This window comes from Petaurus breviceps, unplaced genomic scaffold (assembly GCF_028583685.1).
Source record: "Petaurus breviceps papuanus isolate PSGF00001 unplaced genomic scaffold, PetGlider_PUasm1.0 90825, whole genome shotgun sequence".
Lineage (NCBI taxonomy): Eukaryota > Metazoa > Chordata > Mammalia > Diprotodontia > Petauridae > Petaurus > Petaurus breviceps.
This window is the reverse complement of record NW_027187353.1, coordinates 15,585,750-15,609,130: the sequence shown is the minus strand read 5'-3', so window position 1 is coordinate 15,609,130 and position 23,381 is coordinate 15,585,750. Positions and strand designations below refer to the sequence as shown.

At 39.3% G+C, this 23,381-nt stretch overlaps 1 protein-coding gene across 2 annotated transcripts in view; it reads right to left on the bottom strand.

Annotated features, from left to right (window-relative positions):
- BMPR1A (bone morphogenetic protein receptor type 1A) overlaps positions 1–23,381 on the bottom strand; it is a 121,674-nt gene that overhangs the window by 36,559 nt on the left and 61,734 nt on the right. For both annotated transcript variants that reach the window (XM_069071374.1, XM_069071373.1), the window contains exon 3: positions 2,229–2,439. In XM_069071374.1, coding sequence (XP_068927475.1) covers positions 2,229–2,295 — 67 coding nt within the window. In that variant the 5' untranslated portion in view covers positions 2,296–2,439. The remainder of the gene's footprint in view (positions 1–2,228; positions 2,440–23,381) is intronic.

The following is a 23,381-nucleotide window of genomic DNA, read 5'->3' as shown; positions in this document are numbered from 1 at the left end:
AAAAACTTTGGGGCAGCCAGGTAGCACAGCGAGTAAGAGCACTGGCTCCAGTGTTGAGAAGACCTGGAGATCGAATCCCGGGCTCAGACACTTAGCACCCACCCAGAAACACCTGGCCATGTAACCTTGAGCAAGTTACTTAACCCCAATTGCTTAGGGGCGGCCAGGTGGCTCAGCGAGTAAGAGCACTGGCTCCAGTGTCGGGATGACCTGGATCAAATCCGGGCTCGGATACTCAGCACCACACCCAGAAATAACTGGCCGTGTAACCTTGAGCAAGTTACTTAACCCCGATTGCTTTAAAAAAAAAAAAAGAATTGGAAACAAAGTCAATGCCCATCAATTAGGAAATTATAGAACAGATTGTGGTATGTAAGCATAATGGATTATTGTACTGTAGGAAACTGGGTATATGATGAAGATGGAGAAGAATAGAAAGATTTATATGAATGAATAATGAAGAGTGAAATAAGGAAAGCCAAGAAAACAATATACACAATGAACAATATAAACAGAAAGGACAACCACAAAAAAGCATCAATGCCAACTTTTGCAAAACTATGAAGAACAAGCATGGCTTGAAAGAAAAGATATTACAAGATTTTCTCACCCTACCAAAAGGTCCACAAATGTTGGGCAGTACATATATTTTAATAATTTCTTGATGTACTAATCAGATATGCTGATTTTTTTTCCTTAAAAAATACTGTTTATATGGGATGGCTTTCTGGGAGGTGGAAAAAGAGGAATATTGGGGGAAACTGAGTGACTATAAAGTGGTATATATGTATCCTGTATGATTTGAACAAAATTATTTTTAAAATGTCAGGATGATAAACTTTTGGAGAGAGAGGAGGAAGATGTAGCAATAAATCTCACTATCAACCATACAGTTTTTTATTTATAGAAAGACCGAGACTCAAATTCCAAGTTGTTTAATGGAAGAATTTAGATATTATATAATATTGTTTAAAAAGAAAACAAAAAATAGTTATTTTTAGGACAGTTTTGTATTCTAACCAAGTTAATTAGTAAATTATATGCCAAAGAATATAAAGTAAATATATATTCACAGATACCATTCAACAATATTTTTATGGTGAACTCTGGGCAATTTATTACTGAAACACTAAACCTCAACACTCAGCACAAACTTAGAAAAATACAACTTTTTATTACTAAGCAGCCTACTAAATGGAGTAAAGATAAAGTACAAGCTCTGTATAAAACCTTTTTTTATGAAATGAAGACTTCCCTTAGATTTTAAATCTTATCCTAAACAAACTATTCAGGAAACAATGTGCAAAACCAAATGGGCTACTCCTCACAATCATCACCACCACTTCATATTTGGAAACTTTACACACATGATAAACAGCAAAACTATATACTGGCTTTAAAACCTGGCTAGTGAAGATACTACAGCACTTTGAATAGAGCAATACAATTCAGGCTTTAAAAAAATTTCAAGGGGCAGCTAGGTGGCACAGTGAATAGAGCACCCACTGGCCCTGCAGTCAGGAGGACCTGAGTTCAAATCCAGCCTCAGACACTTAACACACACACACACACACACACACACACACACACACACACACACACAAAACTAGCCATGTGACCTTGGGCAAGTCACTTAACCCAAATTGCCCTCCAAAAAGCAAAAAAAAAATTTTTTTCAAAAGTATCTGTATTAGAAAAAGATAACAATTTTCACAATATCACTATTCTTTGTTCCATTATAGCAGCAAATAATTTTTACTGTCAATGATCATTTCAAAAATATTCAATTACTCAAGTCATAAATATAATAAAAGACCCAAAAAAACTGAGCTCTTTTGTGCTTTATGCGTCCTATTAAGAGTCAATATTCAGGGCAACTAGGTGGTGGCACAATGAATAGTGCACCAGTCCTGGAGTCAGGAGGACCTGAGTTCAAATCAGCTTCAGACACTTAACACTTACTAGCTGTGTGACCTTGAACAAGTCACTTAACTCCAACTGCCCTGCCTTTCCCTCCCCCCCCCAAAAAAAGACCAAAAAAAAAAGGTTAATTTTCTAACAACAGGTAATACTGAAAAGGAGCTATGTAAGTAACTTGTTACAGTAAGAGAAAGTAAGTTTTCTCTGCAGCATACAAGATTTGGAATGAAATAGATCATAATTAATATGATTTCATTATTTTACTACCACAAAGGGAGAAAAGATTGCTTATATGAAGATGGGCTTACCTTGAACATAAAAAATGATGAGCAGATAGGCTCCCAAAAATGTGATATAAATGCTTAGCTGAGTCATTGTTCAGTTTTTAATCTTCCTTGTGAACTGTCCCCCTGAGCAATAGGTTCTGTTACTTGATAAATTTTAAGCTGGTCTGTTTGGTGAAATTCTGCCTGCAATAGTTTGACAATTACTCCAACTTCTACTCCTGTTTCCTGCTTCCTGAAAGATAAAATGAAAGTAAGATAGTGAGTAAAATTAAATGCTATAAAGATTTCTCAAACCAAGAAAGGAATAAATGCAAAAACATGTTTTCAAAAGACTAGATATAATTGAACCAAGGCAAAGATCTCTTTTTTGTTCCTTGAGATAAGCCATTCTGATTCAAGAGCTACTTTAAAAATTATTTCCTAAATCAGATTTTAAAGTAATATATACTATTGAAAGCACCTTAGTATTGCTGTTTAAGGAAACATTCAAGAATCACTCAAAACTCAGTAAGAGTAGCAAGGCTTTCTTTGAGTTAACCTTAAGTACAGCTAGATATAGTCGGGCCACACAGACCTTCAGAACTTCCTCGTGTCCTCTTTAAGCTAGCCAGAACCTAACAACAGCAAGCATTCAACTCCAAAAAGAACCTTATTAGTTTCCATCAATGATGTTACCTGAAAAAGCAAGTCCGCCTGACCATAAATCATGTCTAATTGGCTTTATCGCATTTTGAGAACAAAATATTAATCACTAAAGAAAATTAAATAAGCTGGATCAAATCGCAACACTATAAACATTATTTCCAAGGATGGCTTTTTAAAAAGCCATTATTAACAAGGGCAATATCTGGAAAACAACGTAACAACACATCTAACAAAACAAAGGCTATTTGCATCGATTCATGTCCTATCTGCCAGTCTTTCGAAGACTTTTAAGTTGTGTCTCATAGCAGAGAGGAGATGGACTAGAGATGCAAAATAAGATGGACATTCTCAGACCTGACTAATTATGTTGATTTCTTTTGTTTGATTATACTTAGTGGGGGTAAGAAAAGGTAGAAAGCTAGTGGGCAAGTGATAGAAAAATAACATCAACGAAAATATTTTAAAATCACAAAAGAAAATGGAAAAAAAGTTCAGAATGGAGACACAATAGAGGACAATTGTATATAGGTCGTTAAATTTAATATAAACTTTTTTGGGGAGGGCAATTGGGTTAAGTGACTTGCCCAAGGTCACACGGCTAGTTTTTTGTGTTATGTGTCTGAGATTGAATTTGAACTCAGGTCCTCCTGACTCCAGGGGCGGTGCTCTATTCACTGCACCACCTAGCCACCCAATATAAACTTTTTAAAAGTCATAAATTAAGTAGCAGAAGTCCACAAATCACATACAACATTGTTAGAGCAAAACATTTTTGGTTTTTTTTACAACAAGCTGCAGAGAAGTTGCTGGCCTGCATTCCTAGTGGAAGTTTTCTCACCAGTAATCTTTTAACTCATTTAAAGCAAAGGTCCCTGTCCCCTCGCCTGATTATAATCTCCTGGGGTGACTTTTATAAAAATTTGATGCCATGGGATTCTATCCTTCTTTTCTGAAAATACTGAAATCTGCCAGCCCCAAATACATGTCAGAATATACCCAGGTTTCCTGCCCTTCTCAACCATACATTCTAAGATGCTAGGGTCACTTTACCCTGTGGATCACATAATTTCCAGCCCAACAATCAGTTTCTCCTATTTGGTGAAAACTGGATCTAGGTTAGAAGTTCCCATCATTGGTTCCTTCATTTTTTGAAGGAAGAAATGATCACTGAGGCAAGTCAAGAAATTATGTAGCTGCTCTGTTTTGAGCAGAGATTGCTCTACCAGGTATCCAGAGAAGTGAAACCTCCCTCATTCCTGGCAGTCTGTGGGCGCCTTCCACCTGCACTGTCATTCACAATGTCAACAACATGACTTTCTTTTCTACTTCTATTATCTTTACCTGCTGCTTCCCCCCTGCTTGCTGGGTCTCTTCACATGAACTCATCTTACAATGGTACTCTGCTCCCCCTTCCCTCCTGTTAAAAGAATCCTATTCTTCTTTAATTTACTCTTCCAAAGTCATTTTATATTCATGGGTCTCATCCCACAAAGGCCCAGGGATTCCTTGGGATAGGATGAATCTTTAGTTTACTCTGTTAGTAATATCTTGTAATTTTTTCTCAATTGTGCAGAGATAGCTGAAAATGTGAGTTTCACTGCTGGCCCTTTTCTTGTATTCTGTGACTTGCAAAGTTCTGGACACCTCTACTGTTATTTTTCATATGATACAACTCTATTCTATGTTGATGCCAGAGGTGATAAGGAACCAGTGGAATTTTGTGAATGGGGGTGGGGGTGACACAGTCAGATCTACGCTTTGGGAAGAGCAATCTAATAGCTAAGTGGATGACGAATTGGAGAACAAAGAGACCGGACACATGCAGAGAACAGTCAGAAAAGTGTTAGAATCATTCAGACCTGAGGTGATGAGATCCCACATCAGCATAGTGGGAGTGTCAAGAAATGAGTAGGCACATATACAAGAGATGTTATGAAGGCAGAACTGGGAATACTTGGCAAAGACTGGGAAGAAAGAGAGGAAGGAGTTCAGGATGATCTGTGGGATGTGAACATGGGTGGAACTAGGAAGACAGTGATGGCCTTGACAAGTAAGAGGAAAATGAGGAAGAGGGTGGAGTGAGGGAGAAAGGTACTAAGTTTGGTTTTGGAATGCTGAGGTTAAGATGTCTATGCAGCATCCGGTTTGAGATGCTTGTTAGGCATTGAGAGATACAAGAAAGAAGTCTGGGCTAGATAAAAAGATGTGGGAATCATAGCATAGAAATGGTAACTGAATCCACAGGGGCTGATGAGATCAGTAAATGAAATAATACAGAGAGAAATGAAGAGGGCCCAGGACAGAACACTGGAGGATGCCTATGATTAGTGGGCATGACTTGGATGAAGATCTAACAGAGTAGCCCAAGAAGTAGCAGTTAGACAGGTAGGAAGAGAAACAGAAGAGAGCACTGTCAAAAAAAATCTTCATCCTGCACGCCAGAGGTTTTCTCAAACTTCTTCCTGTCTCCTGAAATTTCCCATTCCCCTCTTACCCAGAAGGTCTTGGAAGAACCGCTTCACCCTCCCAGGTCACCTGATCCTGCCATCCCAACAAAGTTTCTCCTTTTTCACCACAAAACTCTTAGGAAAATCTGACTATACTTTTTATCTCTACTTGTTCAACTCCCACTCACTTTTCAACACTTTCTAATCTGGCTCAATCATTCTACTACTGAAACTGCTCTTTTGGCTACTAAATCTAATGGACTTTATACTCAGTTCCCTATCCTCTCTTGACCTCCCTGTGGCTTTTCTAACTGTGGACCAACTCTTTCTCCTACACAGCATTTTTTCCTTTGAATTCCATGACCTGGCTTTCTCCTAACCCACTCAGTGTCCCTTGCATCCTTAAGCACAAGGGCACCAGCCCCCCCCCCTTAAAGTGGGTCTTGTGTAACAATGAGCAAATCACTTAATCTTTAAGCATTAGTTTCCCCTTCTATAAAATGGAGGTGATAACATTTGTTCTTTCTGAGGGTTTATGCGGATCAAGTGCAATGATGTGCAATGACACATTTAACAATAAGCAATAACCAGAATCCTGATAATTTTCAGTGTAAATTTTTTCTAGAGTAAAATTTTTTCTATTTTGAAAGAATGGAATTATCTAGAGATAAAGACAAATAAAGTCATCCATAAGAAAGTCTCAAACTAGGGACAGAAATAGCTTTCTTTTACCCAGTTGTTGAAGCTGGTTACAAATTTTAGTTTATAAGAGCTAGGAGATGGATGTGTTTTAAGAAACAAATTTATGGGGTAAAAGTTATTAGTACTGTTGCTACTCTATCACCTTTCTGAAAAGTTAAAAAATGGGGGTGGGAGTAACACAGTCAGATCTGGAGGAGGCAGGCTCTTTTAAAAATACTGTTTACTGGAGGCAGCTAGGTGGTGCAGTGAATAAAGCACTGGCCCTGGAATCAGGAGGACCTGAGTTCAAATTTGACCTCAGACACAGAATATTTACTAGCCATGTGACCTTGAGCAAGTCACTTAACCCCAATTGCCCTGCCCCCCCCCAAAAAAAAGGCCAAAAAAAACTGTTTACATGCACAAAAGAAAATTCAGAGACAGGGATAGGCTGTCCACTAGAGAACTGTTTACAAATTAAAGACCTGTGATAACTTATCTGAACCCTGTCTGATAAGTAATGGAGTTTAAGGGTAAAGGCACCCTCAAACTACAGCTTAAAACTGTCAGTGTAAACACCTACAATGGTCATTTTGTTAGTTCAAGGACAATTTTAAATTCTTTTTGCAAGATAAAGCGAAGATATTTAAAGGGTCTTAATGTAATTACCTTGCTACTAAGCATTTCCTTACCTCACCCCCCTAAAAAAAATAGCAACTGTTTTAAGATACAAACAAAAATGATGATTTTAGTATTGAGTTTTCCTTTTTAAAGATAAGGAAAAATATATTCAAATCATAAGAACACTGATTTACACTAAAAACAAATTTTTAGTGCTACAAATCTTATTCATTTTGTTAACTAAAAACTATTCTCTGTGCTAGAATTCCAAGAGATGAAATGCACTCTCTCTCCAAACGACCTTGTATTCATTTTGAATATACCATGTCTATATTTATGTGTGTGCATGTTTTTCCTGTTAGAAAATAAGCTCCTTGAGGGAAGAGAATGTTTCACTGTAAGCTATCTTTAGACCTTAGTACAATGCCTGACACACAGCAAGCACTTGAAATGTTTTTTGATTGATTTTATAATCACAGTATTTTAGTGCTACAAGAGATTGGAAGAATGTCATAATCCAACTCCTGACTTTGCAGATAAGTAAACAGACTCAAGGAGGTTAAGGGATTTGTCTCAAGTCCTACTGTGGGTCAGTGGCAGAGCTAGGATTAAAATCCAAGTCACCTGATTCCCTGGTCAACTGCCTTCCTAACTGATATAAAACTGTTCTTTATTCAAATTCAACTAACTTTACGAGTTGAATTACCTATTTTTGAACTACAGGGCATCTAACTTCCACCAAACCACTTCTGCTGCTCCTCCTGAGAAACAACAGCCTTTAACACAACTCTCTAAAATGTACTGGGGGAGAAAAGAGAATTTACAAAACAAATGCCACAGTGAGTACATCCAATATACCAACCAAAAGAAATAAGATAAAAGCCAAATTGTCTAGCATTGAGATTTTTGAAACTGCCATCTTTTAGGCATCTATAGGACAACATGAAAATGTCAGTTTCTCTCCCAAGCTCCAATCTCTATTTGAACATCTGAGCATCTCAAAATCAACATGCCCCAAATAAAACTCAGAATCTTTTCCCCAAATCTTCCCTCTGCCCCCTTCCCAGCTCTTACTACTTACTGCTTGAGGGCACCACCACCCTGCCAGTCACCCAGGCTCACAACCTTGGTGTCATGTTGGCCTCACTCTAAGTCACCCCACAGAGCCAAATGTTGTCAAAGCTTGTTGTTTCCACCTTCACACCATCACTCAGATGCATCTCTTTTCTCTACTAACAGCCACCACTACAGTACAGCTCATCATCACCTTTGCCCAAGCTCATACAATAACAATCTAACTGGTTTCTCTGACTCAAGTCTCTTTCCATATTCCAATCCATTCTTCAATGAGCTGCCAAAGTGATTTTCTTAAAACATAGGTCTGACCATGTCATACACTCCACTCTCATTCTGCCCTGATTTGGTAAACTCCAGTGGCTCCCTATTGCCTCCAGGATTAAATAAGAAAAGTCCCCCATATGGTGTTTGAGGCCATTTACAACACAACCCCTTCCTACTTTTTCCCAGTATTTTTGCTGTGTTCCTCTCCACAAATTCTACAATTGAGATCACTAACCCACTTGCAGCTCCTCCTAGATGCCCTACTCCAGACCTTTTCATCAGCTATTCCCCATTCCTGGAATGATCTTCTGCCCCTACCTTCACCTCTCAACTTCCCAGGATCCAAGACTGAGCTCAAATCCATAGAAAGCAGACTATTACATATGGAGAATGGTAAATAAGTAAGTAGTGTATGAAGGATAAAGATGAGTAATAAATCTAGAAAGATAGGCTGGAGTTAGATTGTAAAAGGCTTTATATGCCAGAGGATCTTGTATTTTATCCCAGGGGAAATAAGGAGCCACAAAAACTTTTGGAGCAGAAAAAAAGTAGTGTTCAGACTTGTATTTTTAAGAATATCAATTTACAAGATATGGAGGACAGAGTGGATAGGAACAGGACTACAAGTGAGAATTTGGACTTCATTTAGGAGGCCATTGCAATAGCTTAGGAGGGCATGAAATGGTATAGTGGTAGAGGAGAGAACAGAAAAATTTTAAGTCTTAGAAACTGAATGGATATTGGGGGAGGGTAAAAATAATAACTAGCATTTAAATAGTACTTCCAAGTTTGCAAAGTACTTTACAAATATTTCTCATTTGATCCTCACAACAATCCCTTAAGATAAATGCTACTGTGATTCCTATTTTACAGATGAGAAGACTGAGGTACAGACTGGTAAAGTGACTGTCCAGGATCACATAGTTATTAAGTACCTAAAGTCATATGTGAACTCAACTCTTCTTGACCCCAAGTCCAACACTACCCAATGAACAGGATAAAAAGTAGAGGATGATTCCTAGGCAGCAAACCTCAGTGGCTAGAAGAATGGTGGCATTGCGAACAGAAACAAGAGCTTTAAACAAAAGGGCAGATTTAAGGTGAAAGATGGATCTTATTTTGTACATGACAAGGGCACATTAAGGAGAAGAAGTCAAAGGCAGGAGCATGGCTATAATGGGCCTCAGAAGAAAGATGAGGGTGAGATACATGGATATCAAGATCTGGAAGCCATCTGCACAAAAATGATATAGAATGAGTGTATTTAGAAAAGAAGAACGAGCCCAAGATAGAACCTTTGGCTACATTCATGAATAAGAGATGGAATGTGGATGATAAACTTGCAGAAGAAACCAAAAGGCATTTCAGACAAAGAAGAAGAGAACTACAAGAGAGCAGTGTCACAAAGACCCAGGAAGGAAAGAAGAGACAGGAGGAGGAAATGATCAATGACGTCACTCAAAGTAGAGAGGTCAAGAAAGAGGGGGCCTGAGAAAAGATTAATGGATTTATTACCCCGAAAGACCATTGGAGACCTTAGAAAGAGCAGTTTCAGTTGAGTGGTGAGAACAGAAGTCAATCTGCAAAGAAAAAGCTAAATAGATGGTGAGAAAGCATCTATAACAGCAGAAAGGCAGGGTTTTTTTTAGAAGTTTGTGGAAGATAGAGATATAGGATAATTAGCTTTAAGAGATGATAAAGGAAAGCAAAGGTTAAGGATGGTAAGGATCTGGGCACATTTATAGGTAGCAGGGAAGGAGTCAATGGATAAAGAGAGATTGTATATTGCATATACTGTCAGACTAGTCTGGTGTGTTGGTTAGCTTCACTGAATTACTTTTTGTCCTCTTTCTTTTTAAATGTTTGTTACAAGAGATGGTTTATTAAGTATTCAGAAATTAGTAATATGTAAAAACAAAAATCATAAGCAAAAATAAGAAAAATGTTTAAGTAAAACAGAAGGTGGGAATTAACCAATGGTCAAGCTCAAAAAGAAAAAAGAGTGAGCTATCAAGGGAACAAGTAAAAGGATGGGCGAAGAGAGGGTTCACCTCTCTCTCCAAGAGGGAGACAAAGAAGAGAAAGAGAGAGAATGCTAAGACCATACAAAATACATATTTGGAGAAGAGAGGAAAGCTATGGATGGATGACCTCAATTTTTCAGTTAAGCAAAAATAAAGGTCCCCTGCTGAGAGGGAGAGAGAAGGCAAATTAATGATGCCTTTGGTTGTCCATTTATTTTGTAATTCCATTTATACTAGATTGGTATGCTCATTACAGAGAAATCTATAGTCTGGATTCTGATTATTAAATACCTCTCTCTAGAGAGAATTATGCTAATGTTTTATAGGCTTCAGTTCTGCAGGAGTACTGAGGCCAAAGCCAAGAGAATCCAAGAGTCCAGGCACTGCAAAAGATTCTGGGAGTACAACAGACAGCAGCCAGCAGGAGTTCGGGGCTCTTCCTCTTCCATCAGGCTTGCTAACATTTTACCCCAAGGGTTAGCCATAGAAGGAGCGATGAGAATCTTACCGCCAGGAAGTAGGAAGGGCAAGAATAATTTTTCACTGATCTGTGGAGAGTGTGCTACATTTCTTCTGCCAGTGATAAATAGCTAAATATCCCTCATAGAGAATGTAGTGAGGCTAAAGAAATATCTCTACAAGTTTTCAAGGAGAATTAAGTAGCTGGTAAGGCAGAGAGGAATCCTAACCTATATCAGGCCGTTAAGAGTTGAAAGATGTGACATAAAGTAGGTAACCATATAGTAGAGAGTAAAGTTGGACTCTTAAAGGTCAACAGCCTTTCACATTCAAAACAAGGGCAAAGTGGATCCATTTGTGCTACCTGGATAGGATTTATCAAGTGATGATGAGATGAAGAGACAAGCTATTGTGGCTAGTGACTCCTTGATGAGAGGTACATAGGCAGCTACTATCCAGAGTTCTGAAAAGAACAAGAGAAAGGACTATGTTCCAGGGGTGTCTACCTGAAGCATGGAAGAAAGCATAAGTCTTGTTACAACTGAAAACCACTGCAGATTTTTAGTAATTCTTACAGGGAAGAACATCACTGTTAGCACATCAGAAAGCACTTCTAAGAATTGTAATAACCATAGTCATTTCTATGATGCTTTCAAGTTTGCAAAGCAGTTAACATATATCATCTTATTTGATCCATATAATACCACATGTGGTGTTTTCTTCCCTATTATCAAATAAAAATGGAAGCATTTCAGAAGAGAGAGGAAAACTTGGAAAATTAAAATTTAGTTAGTATCTGAAAAGGGGATTTTTAGTATCCATAGCTTAATTATAGATATTTAATTACTGAAAGGTCTTGGTCTATGACCGAATACATAAATAGAATCAAAAGAAAAATATTAGTGTAGCATCTTACAAATCTGATCAAGATTTTCAACTGAAAAAAAAGAGGGAGAAAACTGTCCTCATCTATCTCCCAAGGAGGAAAAATATCAGTAGAGAAGACCAATAATCCACAAGAAGCAACAGCCCCAAACAGAACGAGCTATAAAATTCATGGTTTCGGATATCTATCTACAAATGCAAAAGGTACAAACAACAAAAATGCAAACAAAGCAAGGAGACAAATTCCGTTTCAAAGGTATCACTGAGACTTGGTAGGGTCCAATCCAACCCAATCCAACATTTATTAACTATGTGCTGGCACTGTAACTAAGTGCTGGGGATACAGAGACAAAACAAAAAATAACCACTGTCCTACCCCCAGCTTACATGCTACTCACTAGGGAGGAATCTGGGGAGGAAGCTTGGGAGCACAGATAAATTTGAAGAAGCAGGATAAAACACTAAACCAGATCAAGAGGGGCTTCCATAGCAGGCGGCACATGAACTGAACACCTACTTGACTGGCCTTGGGGATGAAACACAGGTCTGGGAAGAAATACTGAATTCATAAGAAACAGTCTATACAAAAGGGGTGAAATTGTCACACTGTATGTTGGGATGCTATGTCAATGACAAAAAACTAGAGGGGAGGAACATGATGGAAAGCACTTGGTGAAAATGAACAAAGGGACAAAACCAAAATGATATTATGTTTGGAACATATTTGAATGGAAGGAAGAAACAACCAAGGAGTTCAGTAAACAGATCCCAAATGGGTCTAAAAGCATGATATCGCAGCAAGGAGGGACTTCAGTTATCCTCCATGGATTGAACCTTTCTCCCTTTGCTAACAGCAGGGTGCCTCAGCAAGTCTCATCACATTTTAATGTTAATTTTATTCTCCAAAAGGCAGAATAGAAAAGAAGTGCTATTCTTAATCTGATTATGGTCAAAAAAGAGCACTTATTATTGCAGAAGAAATTATGGAAAACTTGAGGGCACATGATCATTGAGTTTTTTTAATGATACAAGTCAAGGCTTGATTTATTATCTTACTGAGTGCTTAGAATTGATAAAGTGATAGACAAAGTGTCAATGCAGATTAAACAAAGTGTGTCTGTTGTTGTTCAGTCATCATCAATCATGTCCAACTCTTCATGACCTCATTTGGGGTTTTCTTGTCTAAGATACTGCAGTGGTTTGCCATTTCTTTCTCCAGCTCATTTTACAGATAAGGAAACTGAGACAAACAGGGTGAAGTGACTTGCCCAGGGTCACACAGCTAGTAAGTGTCTGAGGCTGGATCTGAACTCAGGTTTTCCTGTCTCCAGGCCAGGCTCTCTATCCATTGTGCCACCTAGCTGCCCTTTTAAAAGAATGTAGTGAGTATTTTCGGGGGGTGGGGGGAGCTGGGGTCTGACAAACATTTACCAGTATATTCCTGGGTCTAGGGCAAGTGTTCTTTAAATTGTACTATACTATCTGCTCATCTACCCTTTAACTTTCCTAATTTAAAAAAAAATTCAATTTCATCTTATTTTCCTTTCCAAATCTCTTTCCCATTCCTTACCCAATGAAAAGCAAGAAAAATAAAACCCATTACAGATACATAAAGACATAAAACAAATTTCCACATTAGCCAGATTGTCAATCTTTAGAATTTGTGATAGAGGGAATCAGACTTGAACTTGAAATTTGGGGAGAATAAATTTCAAAAAATTCAGATAAACAGGTCCCCATGGCCTCTCATCAAGAAGCATTAGCATAAAAAGAATGGAAAGCTCTCAAGAATGAAATTCTAACACACAGAGAGACACACTGACACACAGACACCCCCCCCCCAAGAAGGCCTTACAAGTCTACTCTGAAGTCTGAAGACTACTGTGGATACAAACAGGGAATTCATCAGCCAGTTTCTACTTTAGAGCAATAGGGAACAACTACAAAAGAATAGAGTAGGCCTGTAACAACAGTTTTTAAAAAGATAAAGATCAGCAGTGGGTAGAGGTCAAGGATGAACGCTAAAGACAACCAGAACCTTTTTTTAAATCTATATCAGTGACAAGAGGATCATTGCAAAGAGGACAGGCAGGACTAATCCTGAAGGTACATAGCGAGATGTTGATAAAGAGAAGTCAGCACTACATGAGCCGTATGTGCTTCAGCTTCCTCTGTCAAGGACAGTGATTTCTGGAGGAGGAATCCCACCAGGTCCACGTGCTGCCTCCCCTTCCATCTCTCAGCTTCTCCACCAGGACTCTCCCAATGCCTTCCAGCTGCCAGTCTTCCCCTCACAACCATCTTGTATCTATTCTGTATAGAACTACACATGTTCATGTTTTCAATCCCTCACCCCCTGAGCTGTAGGCTACTGAAGAGCAGAATTTTTTTTTTAATTTTGTCTTAGTGTCCTCTCCAGTGCCTGGCACAGAATATACACTGAAATATGCTTGTGCATGTATTAATTAGCGTGAGAAGTCCGACCACAAAGTAGATTGTAATCACAATTGTAATCACAATGCTTTGTAATTTAGGAGATAAGTTTTAAAAAGTGGCTGCCCATAGCCACAGAGCCAAGAAGTACCAGGGAAGTTTGCCACAGCTTTTCCTCATTTCCAAAGAGTACATTCCTGAAACCAGAGTCCAAGTCCTGAGTCCAGATCTCTCCTTGGATCTGACCAGGATCAGCTTTGTGATCCATCACTGGCAAATTATCTATGAGTGTCAATTTCCTCACCAAGAACCAGGCGATAATACCCACAAGGAATCCTAGTGCCTCAGAGGATTGCTTGGAGGCTCAAATTATAATTCACTTTGTAAATTGTAAGGGGAAGAAGTGACCAAAAATGGTTAGCAATTGTTGAAAGGGAGGAGAACTATGAAAAAGGTAAGAGACCACTGAGATGATCACAATAAACTCAATCACCAGGACTAGATAAATTATATTCCAGGGTCCTGAAAAGAACTGAGAAATATGGTTATCAGCCCACTGCTAGTAATCTCTGAAAAAAAATGTGGCAAACAAGAGAATTATTCAAAGAGAATGATGATTTGTTTCCATTTTTAAAAAAAGAAAGTGAATGCAGTCCACAAACTACTTGCCAATGAGCTTGATGTCTATCCCTGGCATGATTATCGTTACCATTCTTGTTGATTAAAGATGACGGACTAGATGACCACTAGGGTCCTCTCTAACCCTTAAGTTTCTTTGATTCTATCATATATTCAATAAACAGTTCTGTGAACCTTGAATTTGGTGTAATATTTTCTTGAAGTAAGAGGATATACATGCTATCATTTTGCATAATGCTTTTTAGACATTCATTCATAAGGAAAAAGAAAAACACAGGGCATATTGGTTATGATATTTATTTTTCAATTATTACCACAAGGGAAATATTAAAGGGTTTTTCATGGACAAAATAAAAAAGCAAATACCAAAAGAATAAGAGAAAAGCCTACACCACTGACCCCAAGGTTCAGCAATAAGGACTATTAGAAAGCACAAAGTGATAAGCTATAAAACTAGATAGAATAAGTATTGTGGAGAATGGGTCTGCCATGCCCCACCAAGTGCCCACCAAGAGGCAGGCCAGGATGGCTGATGCAGTAAGGCATTCTGAAGACCAAACAGGAGCTAGCATGTTTTGGGAAGTGTGATCTTGGGCAGGAATCCTACTCTCTGGGCCTCAGTTTCCTCTGTAAAATGAAGAGACTGGACAGATGGCCTCTGAAATGCTTTTCCAGCTCTAGGTCTAAATAACAAATTTAACTTCTCTCCCCCCTCAGCCCCCCCCCAAAAAAAACCCAGCTAAACAGGAATACCAGAGGTCAAAGTGTTAAATAACCTGTCCACACAGTATAATCAACAATGTCTCTCTTTTCAGGGAGTTACCAGACTCAAATAAAAAAAAAAATCATTTGGATAAAAAGTAGTTTTAAGAAGCCAGAGGAATATTCTACCATGATTTAGGGTTGAATATTAGCATTTCTGCTATTTTAAGTTCTGGATTCCATTAAAATGTTATTTTTCTTTTCTTCCAGTAGAGGCACTTTTCACATAATAAAAAGGAAGGGTGGAGAGGAGCTAATGATAAAATACTTTTTTCTCCTTTGAGGGGCAGGATTAGTGTTTCTTTAAAAAGAAAAAAAAATAGAATAGTGGTTGTAGCACTATTTTTCTCCTATGAAAGTTTGAAATTTAATATTTTATATTTCCTGGCTTTCAAAGTACAAAATTTAAAAAAAAGTATTAGCAAACATCTTAGAATAGAGCAGATAGGTGTTGCAGTGGCTAGAGTGCTAGGCCTGGAGTCAGGAAGGCTCATCTTCCTGACTTCAAATCTGATCTAAGAAACTTAATAGCAGTGTGACCCTGGACAAGTCACTTCATCCTGCTTGCCTCAGTTTCCTCATCTGTAAAATGAGCTGAAGAAAGAAATGGCAAACCACTCCAGGATCTCTGCCAAGAAAACCCCAAAGGAGGCCATGAAGAGTTGACACAACTGAAAAATGACTGAAGAACCACAATCTAAAAATAAACCATCAGGATTGTTTTTACGATGGTCTAAAAGTATTGTAACAATGACCCCGACTCCTGAAATGGAGAGCCTGGCCAAATTAATTTTTTTTTAATGATACTGTCTCTCCACTCTCAATAAATGAGCCTCAAGTATTCAAACTAAACTGATAGACAATGAAGGCAGTAGAGATCATTGCCTTTGTGGCCAAGGAAAATAGAATTTTTTAAATGGCTGACTGCTGACCTTGGACAAGTCTCTTACCTTCTCTTGGCTTCAGTTTCCTTTACTGTAAAACAAGATAACACTAGTTAGAAATAAGCTATAGTCCAAATAAATAAATGTATTTTGTTTTGCTAGATTTAAAGGTTAACATAATCTTTTCTCCACAGAAAACTCACTAAGACAAATTTAGCTATTGAACAATAACTAAAAATTTATATGCTTGTGTGACACAAAATAAATGGTTTTATAGGAATAAGAGAAAGCTGAACCAAAAATTCTGAGAAAAGGCTAAGGAGGAAAGAGCTGGCTGGAAAACACACTAGAGCTATTCTTTCCTGTTCCCTTCAATCTTCACTTCCTACTGGTAAGGTTTGGGATTTTTCACATGTTGGCCTGGAGCCAATTCCATAAACTAAGTCGGAGTCCAAGGCCTCTGTCCTCAGAGCCCTCCCCAAGGCAGCTCTCGGCGCCCTGGCTGACACGCTTTTCAAGGCATGCTAGACTCCAGAGCAGACTTTCTGGCTCCACTTCCATTGTTTGCATGGCTACTTCGCTCCTTATCCAGGGCTTGGATTAGCATAAGAATATTGTCTTCCCCTTTAGCAAGCAATCCAACCATTCCTTCTCTCACTGACTCTCTCATCCCTATCAACATACAGGTTAACACAGAACTTTTTTTAAAAACAAAACAACAAAAACCTCCTTTCTCCCCTTCTTCCACTTTTGGCTTTTTATTTGACGAAAGACAAACACTAAATGTTTTAGAAATTGGAAACACAGAAAGGTTTGTGAGAAAGTGTACATGTTAGAGCTGGATCACCAGAGTGGGTGTCATGGCCAGCAGGTGCTACAGATGGACCACAGGCCCAGTGAGGAAGAGGGGGGCTCTTAGAGAATCCACTGAGGTACTGCAGGGAAATCAGGCAAGGCTTTCATTGACTCCAGGATTCTCCCTGAAACAACAGCCCAGCTTTCAAGCACCATTTTCTTCCAATGGTGTTTATATGAATGAGAAACATGGGCCAATAACAGACATTTACATTACACTTGAAGGTTTGCAATAAGTTCTTTACAGATTTTATCTTATTTGAGCCTGACAACTCAATGGGGTAGTTACTCCGTTTATTACTACCTGCACATTACAAATAAGGAATCCCAGACTCAGAGAGGTAGTGGATTCCTTATGGTCACAGAGCTAGCGGCAGAATTTGAAGTGGAAAGTGAATCTGAGTGCTCTCAACTGGGGACACAGATCACACAGAAGGCGACAAAGACACAGGGTGATACAAATAGACTGCAGCACACTGCCAATAAAGACTGGTGCAAGAAAAAAAAAGAGGACAAGATATTACGTAAGAAATCTATGACCAGAAAGGTAGGTGCGCCAGCCATGAAGTGAGAGTGAGAGATAACCATTGGATAACTCATGTTTTCCAGCAGTGCACAAATAATGTCAAGAAATCTAGAAGAAGTATCCATAGCACACCATGGGCCCCTGCACAAGGATTACAGAGAGTTCCAAGAAGAGAAGGCCTACATGACCATGATCTGTACTCCTGGAAGGAAGAGCTCACAGATCCATGGAGGTATAAGATTATATGTGGGAAACAGTGAATACAAGGCTCCAGACAGGGGGGGAAGGGCAGAGGGGAAGGGCAGAGCATGGGCTGCAGATTATCAGCTCCATGTTTTTGAATACTACTCCTTATTAACAGCTTGAATTTTTACAAGCTTTTAAAATTATGTCATACTGTTGACTCATATTGAGTTCTGCTGTTCAATAAAAGCCCCAGGTCTTTCTGTCTAGTTAAAACGATGCCATCTTACACTGATACAAGTTGGGCTTTTTTTTTTTCAAATCCATATATAGGGCTTAGATTACTACCCTAAAACAGCCCATTTATTTTCAGCCCACTCTTTCAGCCTACTGAAGTTGTCTGAGAATCTAATTTTTTCACATATCTAGCCCTTCCAGCTTTGGATTGTTCATTAATCTGGTAAGCATTGGCAATAAGTCTAAATCCATATCGATAATGGAAACACTGAGCAGAGCAGGGCCGAGAAGAAAGATGCCTATGGGACTCCACTTGCTCCAGGGTGACACCAGTCCATTGACCACGATTATATAGTTTCACAGAATGAGCTCATCTAACTGCATTCTCATCCAGGGCATATTTCCCTATCTTTTCCCAAAATTGTGTAAGAACACAGGTCTATCTTATAGATATTTACCTAAAAGAAGGTACTTGTATTTCTCAATCATATCATCAATGTCATGACAAAATCCACTGTCCAGTACAGAAGTATTTCTGTAATATTTATTCTGTAACTAATTAATCTACTGACTGTTAACATTTACAACATTATTCCTATGGAACTAACTGTACCCTGTAATGTTGATTCATCTAACATGTTTTCTCAGAACAATCAGGAGCAAGAGGTATATTATGGCTATACAAAACGACATTAACTGTATTTCCAGTCTGGTTATTCTTTAAAAAAAAAAAAAAAAGTAAAGTAAAAAGAAATGAGATTTAGTCTGATATAACTTTTTAAATTTATTGATTTCATTTAAAAAACATGCAGTTCTCACTTTACACAAACTCAACTTTATATAAAGAATTCTTAAAGAAATCTACATTCCAAAAAACCCACCTATGTTAACTTTATTATACAGTACTGTGCCCCTCCCACTTTTGACCTTCAGTTCAGTGTTCTGTGGCCTCCAATCACCCACCACCACAAAAAAATGAAATTAAATAAAATTTAAAAACCCCTCCAAGTGGAAGCAGAAGAACAGACCCCAAGGAGACTGCCATTGGACTGGAGACTTGGTTTGGGACCTCCAGCACCACTGAAAGAGGAAACCTTTGCCCAGAACTGCCTACCTACCCCTGTACGCAGACTGTGTGTGTGTGTGTGTGTGTGTGTGTGTGTGTCCTGTATTTGCCCCCAGTATGTTCTTCCTCTCAGTTCTGGCCAGGCCTCAGTGTGGCTGGCCCTAGCCCAAGTATTATTCCTCCTGCTCTAGCTTCTCTGTGCCCCAAGTGTCCCTGAACCCTGTGCTAGGCACCTCCCTCCTTCCTATCTGTCTTCTTCCTTTCCCCTAGTCCTCAGGCAAATTTAAATTATGTAAATGTAAGAATCACTTCATGTAGAGGTTTGCCAACAATACATAAAGGGAGGAATGACTGTACTTTCCTAAAAACCTACCGTGTTTCCCCGATAATAAGACCTATCCCGAAAATAAGCCCTCCCCTTACTGTGTAAGATTCCTCTAAAATAAGCCCTCCCCCAAAAATAAGCCCTATTGAGATTGCTACTGTAGTGAAGGTGATCCCCTGCGCTACACGCTACATTACGGTGCCCTCTGTATGCACCGTTCCCCCCCCCCCCGTGAAACACACGTCGAGCTCCGAGCTGCATCCAATCAGAGTTGCAGCAGTGAGCACGTCGTCCTGTTCTTCCCCAGTGATTTGCTTGCTGGCGCCATTGAGAGCAGTGCCCCAAAGGAGAGCTGAGGCAGGACAACATAAGCCCTCCCCTGAAAATAAGCCCTCTGGTGTTATTCTTTCCAAAAAAATCAATAAGACAGTGTCTTATTATTGGGGAAACACGGTATGGTGTGGTGGATAGGGTAAGAGACAAGAGTCAGAAAAACCTGGGTTCAAATCTCATCTGACACTAGCTTTGTAATCCTGGGCAAGTCACCTTTCAGAACTTCAGTTTCTCAACAGCAAAATGAGGTTCTTGGACTAAAAAGTCACCAAGGTGTCTTTCGGCGCTAAGTTTATACTCCATTACAAAATACATTTACTAAAAAAAAATTAGATTGTCAACACTAAAAGGAATAAGTTTAACTTTGGTACTATGTTGCTATTAGTACCAATAGTATGGCAACAATATTGTCTACCCTAACTTGTTCTTAAGAAGCCCACGTTGGTTTTGTCATTGTTCAGTCATGTCCAATTCTTCATGATCCATTTGGGGTTTTCTTGGCAAAGATCCTGAAGTGATTTGCCATTTCCTTCTCTAGCTCACTTAATAGATGAGGAACCACTGGCAGACAAGGGTGAAGTGACTTGTCCAGGGTCACACAGCTAGCGAGTATCTGAGGCTGCATTTGAACTCAGGGAGATGAGTCTTCTGACTCCAGGCATTCTATCCACTTTTCACTAGCCATCCCTTTAATTAGTCCTTCCAGAATTTTGCCAAGAACCAAATTCAAGTTGGTCTATGTCTTATAAAACCCATCTTGCCCTTTTTAAAAAAAAAATGGCACATCTAACAATTATTTAATACTATGACACCTTTCCTGTAGTCAATCAACAAGCATTTATTAAGTATGTATCCAATTTGCCAGGCACAGTGCTAAGCAATGGGGATACACATCTCAATGGGGAGACACAACACACAAATGGCATTCAAAATGGGCTGGAGAGTGGGGAGGAAGATGGCAGGCATGATGGAGGAGTCCAGACTGCAACTGAACAAAGGGCTAGCCTGGGGGCCCTCCTTCAATGAAGGCCCTAGGAGGAGTCCTCTCATCAGAGGGAGGGGCCCATAGGGGCTGAAGTGACATTCCAGGATGATGAGTTTCTGGGGCTTGGTGGAAGAGTTCAGACTGCACTGTACAATTCCTCAGGAGTCAATGCCTTTATTTTATATATTTTTTAAAAAATGAGGCTCAGAGAGACTGAATTCTCCAAGCTATGGGTGTTTTTCTGCATAATGGTTTTCCAGAGAAACAATATGACTTTTTTTCCCAGCAAAATCCTCTGGCCAAGAAATGTAATACAACTGCTGAATTAATGAAAGTGAGACTTTTCCAGCTTTCTCTAATGGGAAAAATTAAGTCAATGATGCAGATATTAAAACAAGCCCACCTAGGGGTAGCTATGTAGTACAGTGAATAGAGCACTGGCCCTGGAGTCAGGAGGATCTGGGTTCAAATCCAGCCTCAGACACTTAACACTTACTAGCTGTATGACTTTGGGCAAGTCACTTTACCCCAACTGCCCTGCCTTCCCCCCTCCAAAAAGCAAAACAAAACAAAAAAATCAAAAAAAAAAAAAAACTGTGGAAAACAGGAGAGTTACATGATGTATATATCAGACTTGGAGAAAGGTAAATTATGCCCTAGTTTTCAGAAATGGGAAAAGAACAGATTCTTGATCAACAGACCAGTGAGCTTGGTTTTTGATACCTGGCAAAATTCTAGAACATATTGTTAAAGTAGTAGCAAATAAACATCTAGAAAAGGAAATGGGGGGAAGAGAAAATGTCAAATTAGTCTCATTTCCTCTTCTGATTGTACTACTAGTTTGCTTGATAAGGGGAATGCTGTAGATCTAGTCTGCCTAGATTTCAGGAGAGCAGCTGGCAGAGATCGTCAAGCCATTCTTGTATAAAAGATACATAGCAATATGGACTACAAAAATAGTACAACTGGGTGGACTGTGCACTAATCACTTGGCTAGATTCAAAGAGCAGTCAAGAGGAAAGCCATAACCAGCAGAATGACCCTGGCACCTGCATTTGTTCCCAGGCTATCTAACAGTTTTATCCATGACTTGGATAAGGGCATAGATATATCCATTCATTCAACAAGCATATGGAAAAAAAACCATTTTGTGCCATCATTGTCGATCTGGAGGAGTCTTACAGGAAACCAGGGAAGTTAAGAGGCAGAAATGAAAGAGCAGAGCACTCCAGGTATGAGGGAGAGCCAGAGAAAAGGTACTGGGAAGCTGTTGCTATGTGACTATAGATCATGAGAAATTAGGGCTAGATATGTAGAGAACTAGAAATCATCTGTATAAAGACAACTGAACACATGAAAAATGATGACACCACCAAGTGAGATAGTACAGAGCAAAAACTAAGGGGGGACTGGGAAAGAGCTTTGGGAACACCGATGGTTAATGCAAGTGACATGAATGAGGAACTAGCAAAGGAGACTGAATCAGAACAGTGGGCCAGATAGAAAACCCGGTAGAGGTCAGTGTCATGAAAACCTAGAGAGGCAAGAAGAAGATGATCCACAGTGTCAAATACCACAATGAGATTCGGGAGGAATAGGATTCATTGGAGATTTTTTAAAATCAGTGGTAACTCTGGAAAGGGCAGTTCCAGTTGAATGATGAGGCTCGAAGCCAGACTATAGAGGGCTTAGAAGAGAGAGGACTGAGGATGAGAGAGTGGAAGCACTGAGTATAGACTACTTTTTCAAGAACTTTGGCAGTGAAAAGAAGGTGTGAGGTGGAATGGCAGATTAAGGAGGTAGGAGGCTTGAGAAGTCTGGCCAGGAAAATAAGAACACTTACATGAACAGAGGAGTTGGCAGAATTACAAACTTTGGAGAATCAAATATTTAGAATTGGAAAGCAACCAGGATAGTTAAGGGCACTGAGTCCATGCCATATGTGTATTGGTTTATTAAAAAAAGCATTTACTTATTATGTGCTTCCACTCATGGTAGACACCGTCCTAGGTGCTAGGGATGCAACAACAAAAAAGTAAACGGTCCCTGGCCTCAAGAATCTTATGCTCTATTGGAGAAAAACAACATAAACTCAGATAAGTAATTACAAAATACTCAAATCAATATATGATCTCATACATCCTGGAGTTCACTCCAATGACACAGAGCACCAACCCAAACATCACTGCCTAACAGCACTGGGAAGTAACTCATCTACATTCTTCGAGAATTTAACAGTGTCTACCTGATGTTTAAGAGACCTTCTCTGCTTTTTCCTGACATTGCAAGGATACCAATGGAGTAGTCTGGCAGTCTACCTGTTATCCATCTTCTCTCTGTGTCATAAAATTCTTTTGACCACCTCTCCAGGTTGCACTTCTGACTCCCCAGATTTCCTCTACCATGCCACAGAAACCTCTTCATCCTGGAAGCTCACTCCACCCCTGAACTTCACATAATGGAATACCCTTTGCCTCTGGGACTGCCCTTCCCATTTCAAGGAGGCTAGGCACGCCCTCATTCCTCCACAGACTACACTCCTGACTCTTCAGACTTTCTCTACTAAGTCTCACCCCCCCACACTTCTGAGCTAACTTTTATGAGGTGTCTTCCTCTTTTAGCATGCAAGCTCTCTGAGAGTAGAGACTACCTTTCCTCCAGCTTGTGTTTTGAGTTCTGGTGCTTAGTACTTTATGTTTGCTGACTTGATATTCGTCACTCCCATTCTTCAGATTTCCTCATGCTACAAACTGTTTACATCTTCTAAGAACTCTCCCACCGTACTCTATGTGAGGCTCATTTTTACTTCTTTGGAAGCAACTCCTGCTTCCAAAGGACTTGCT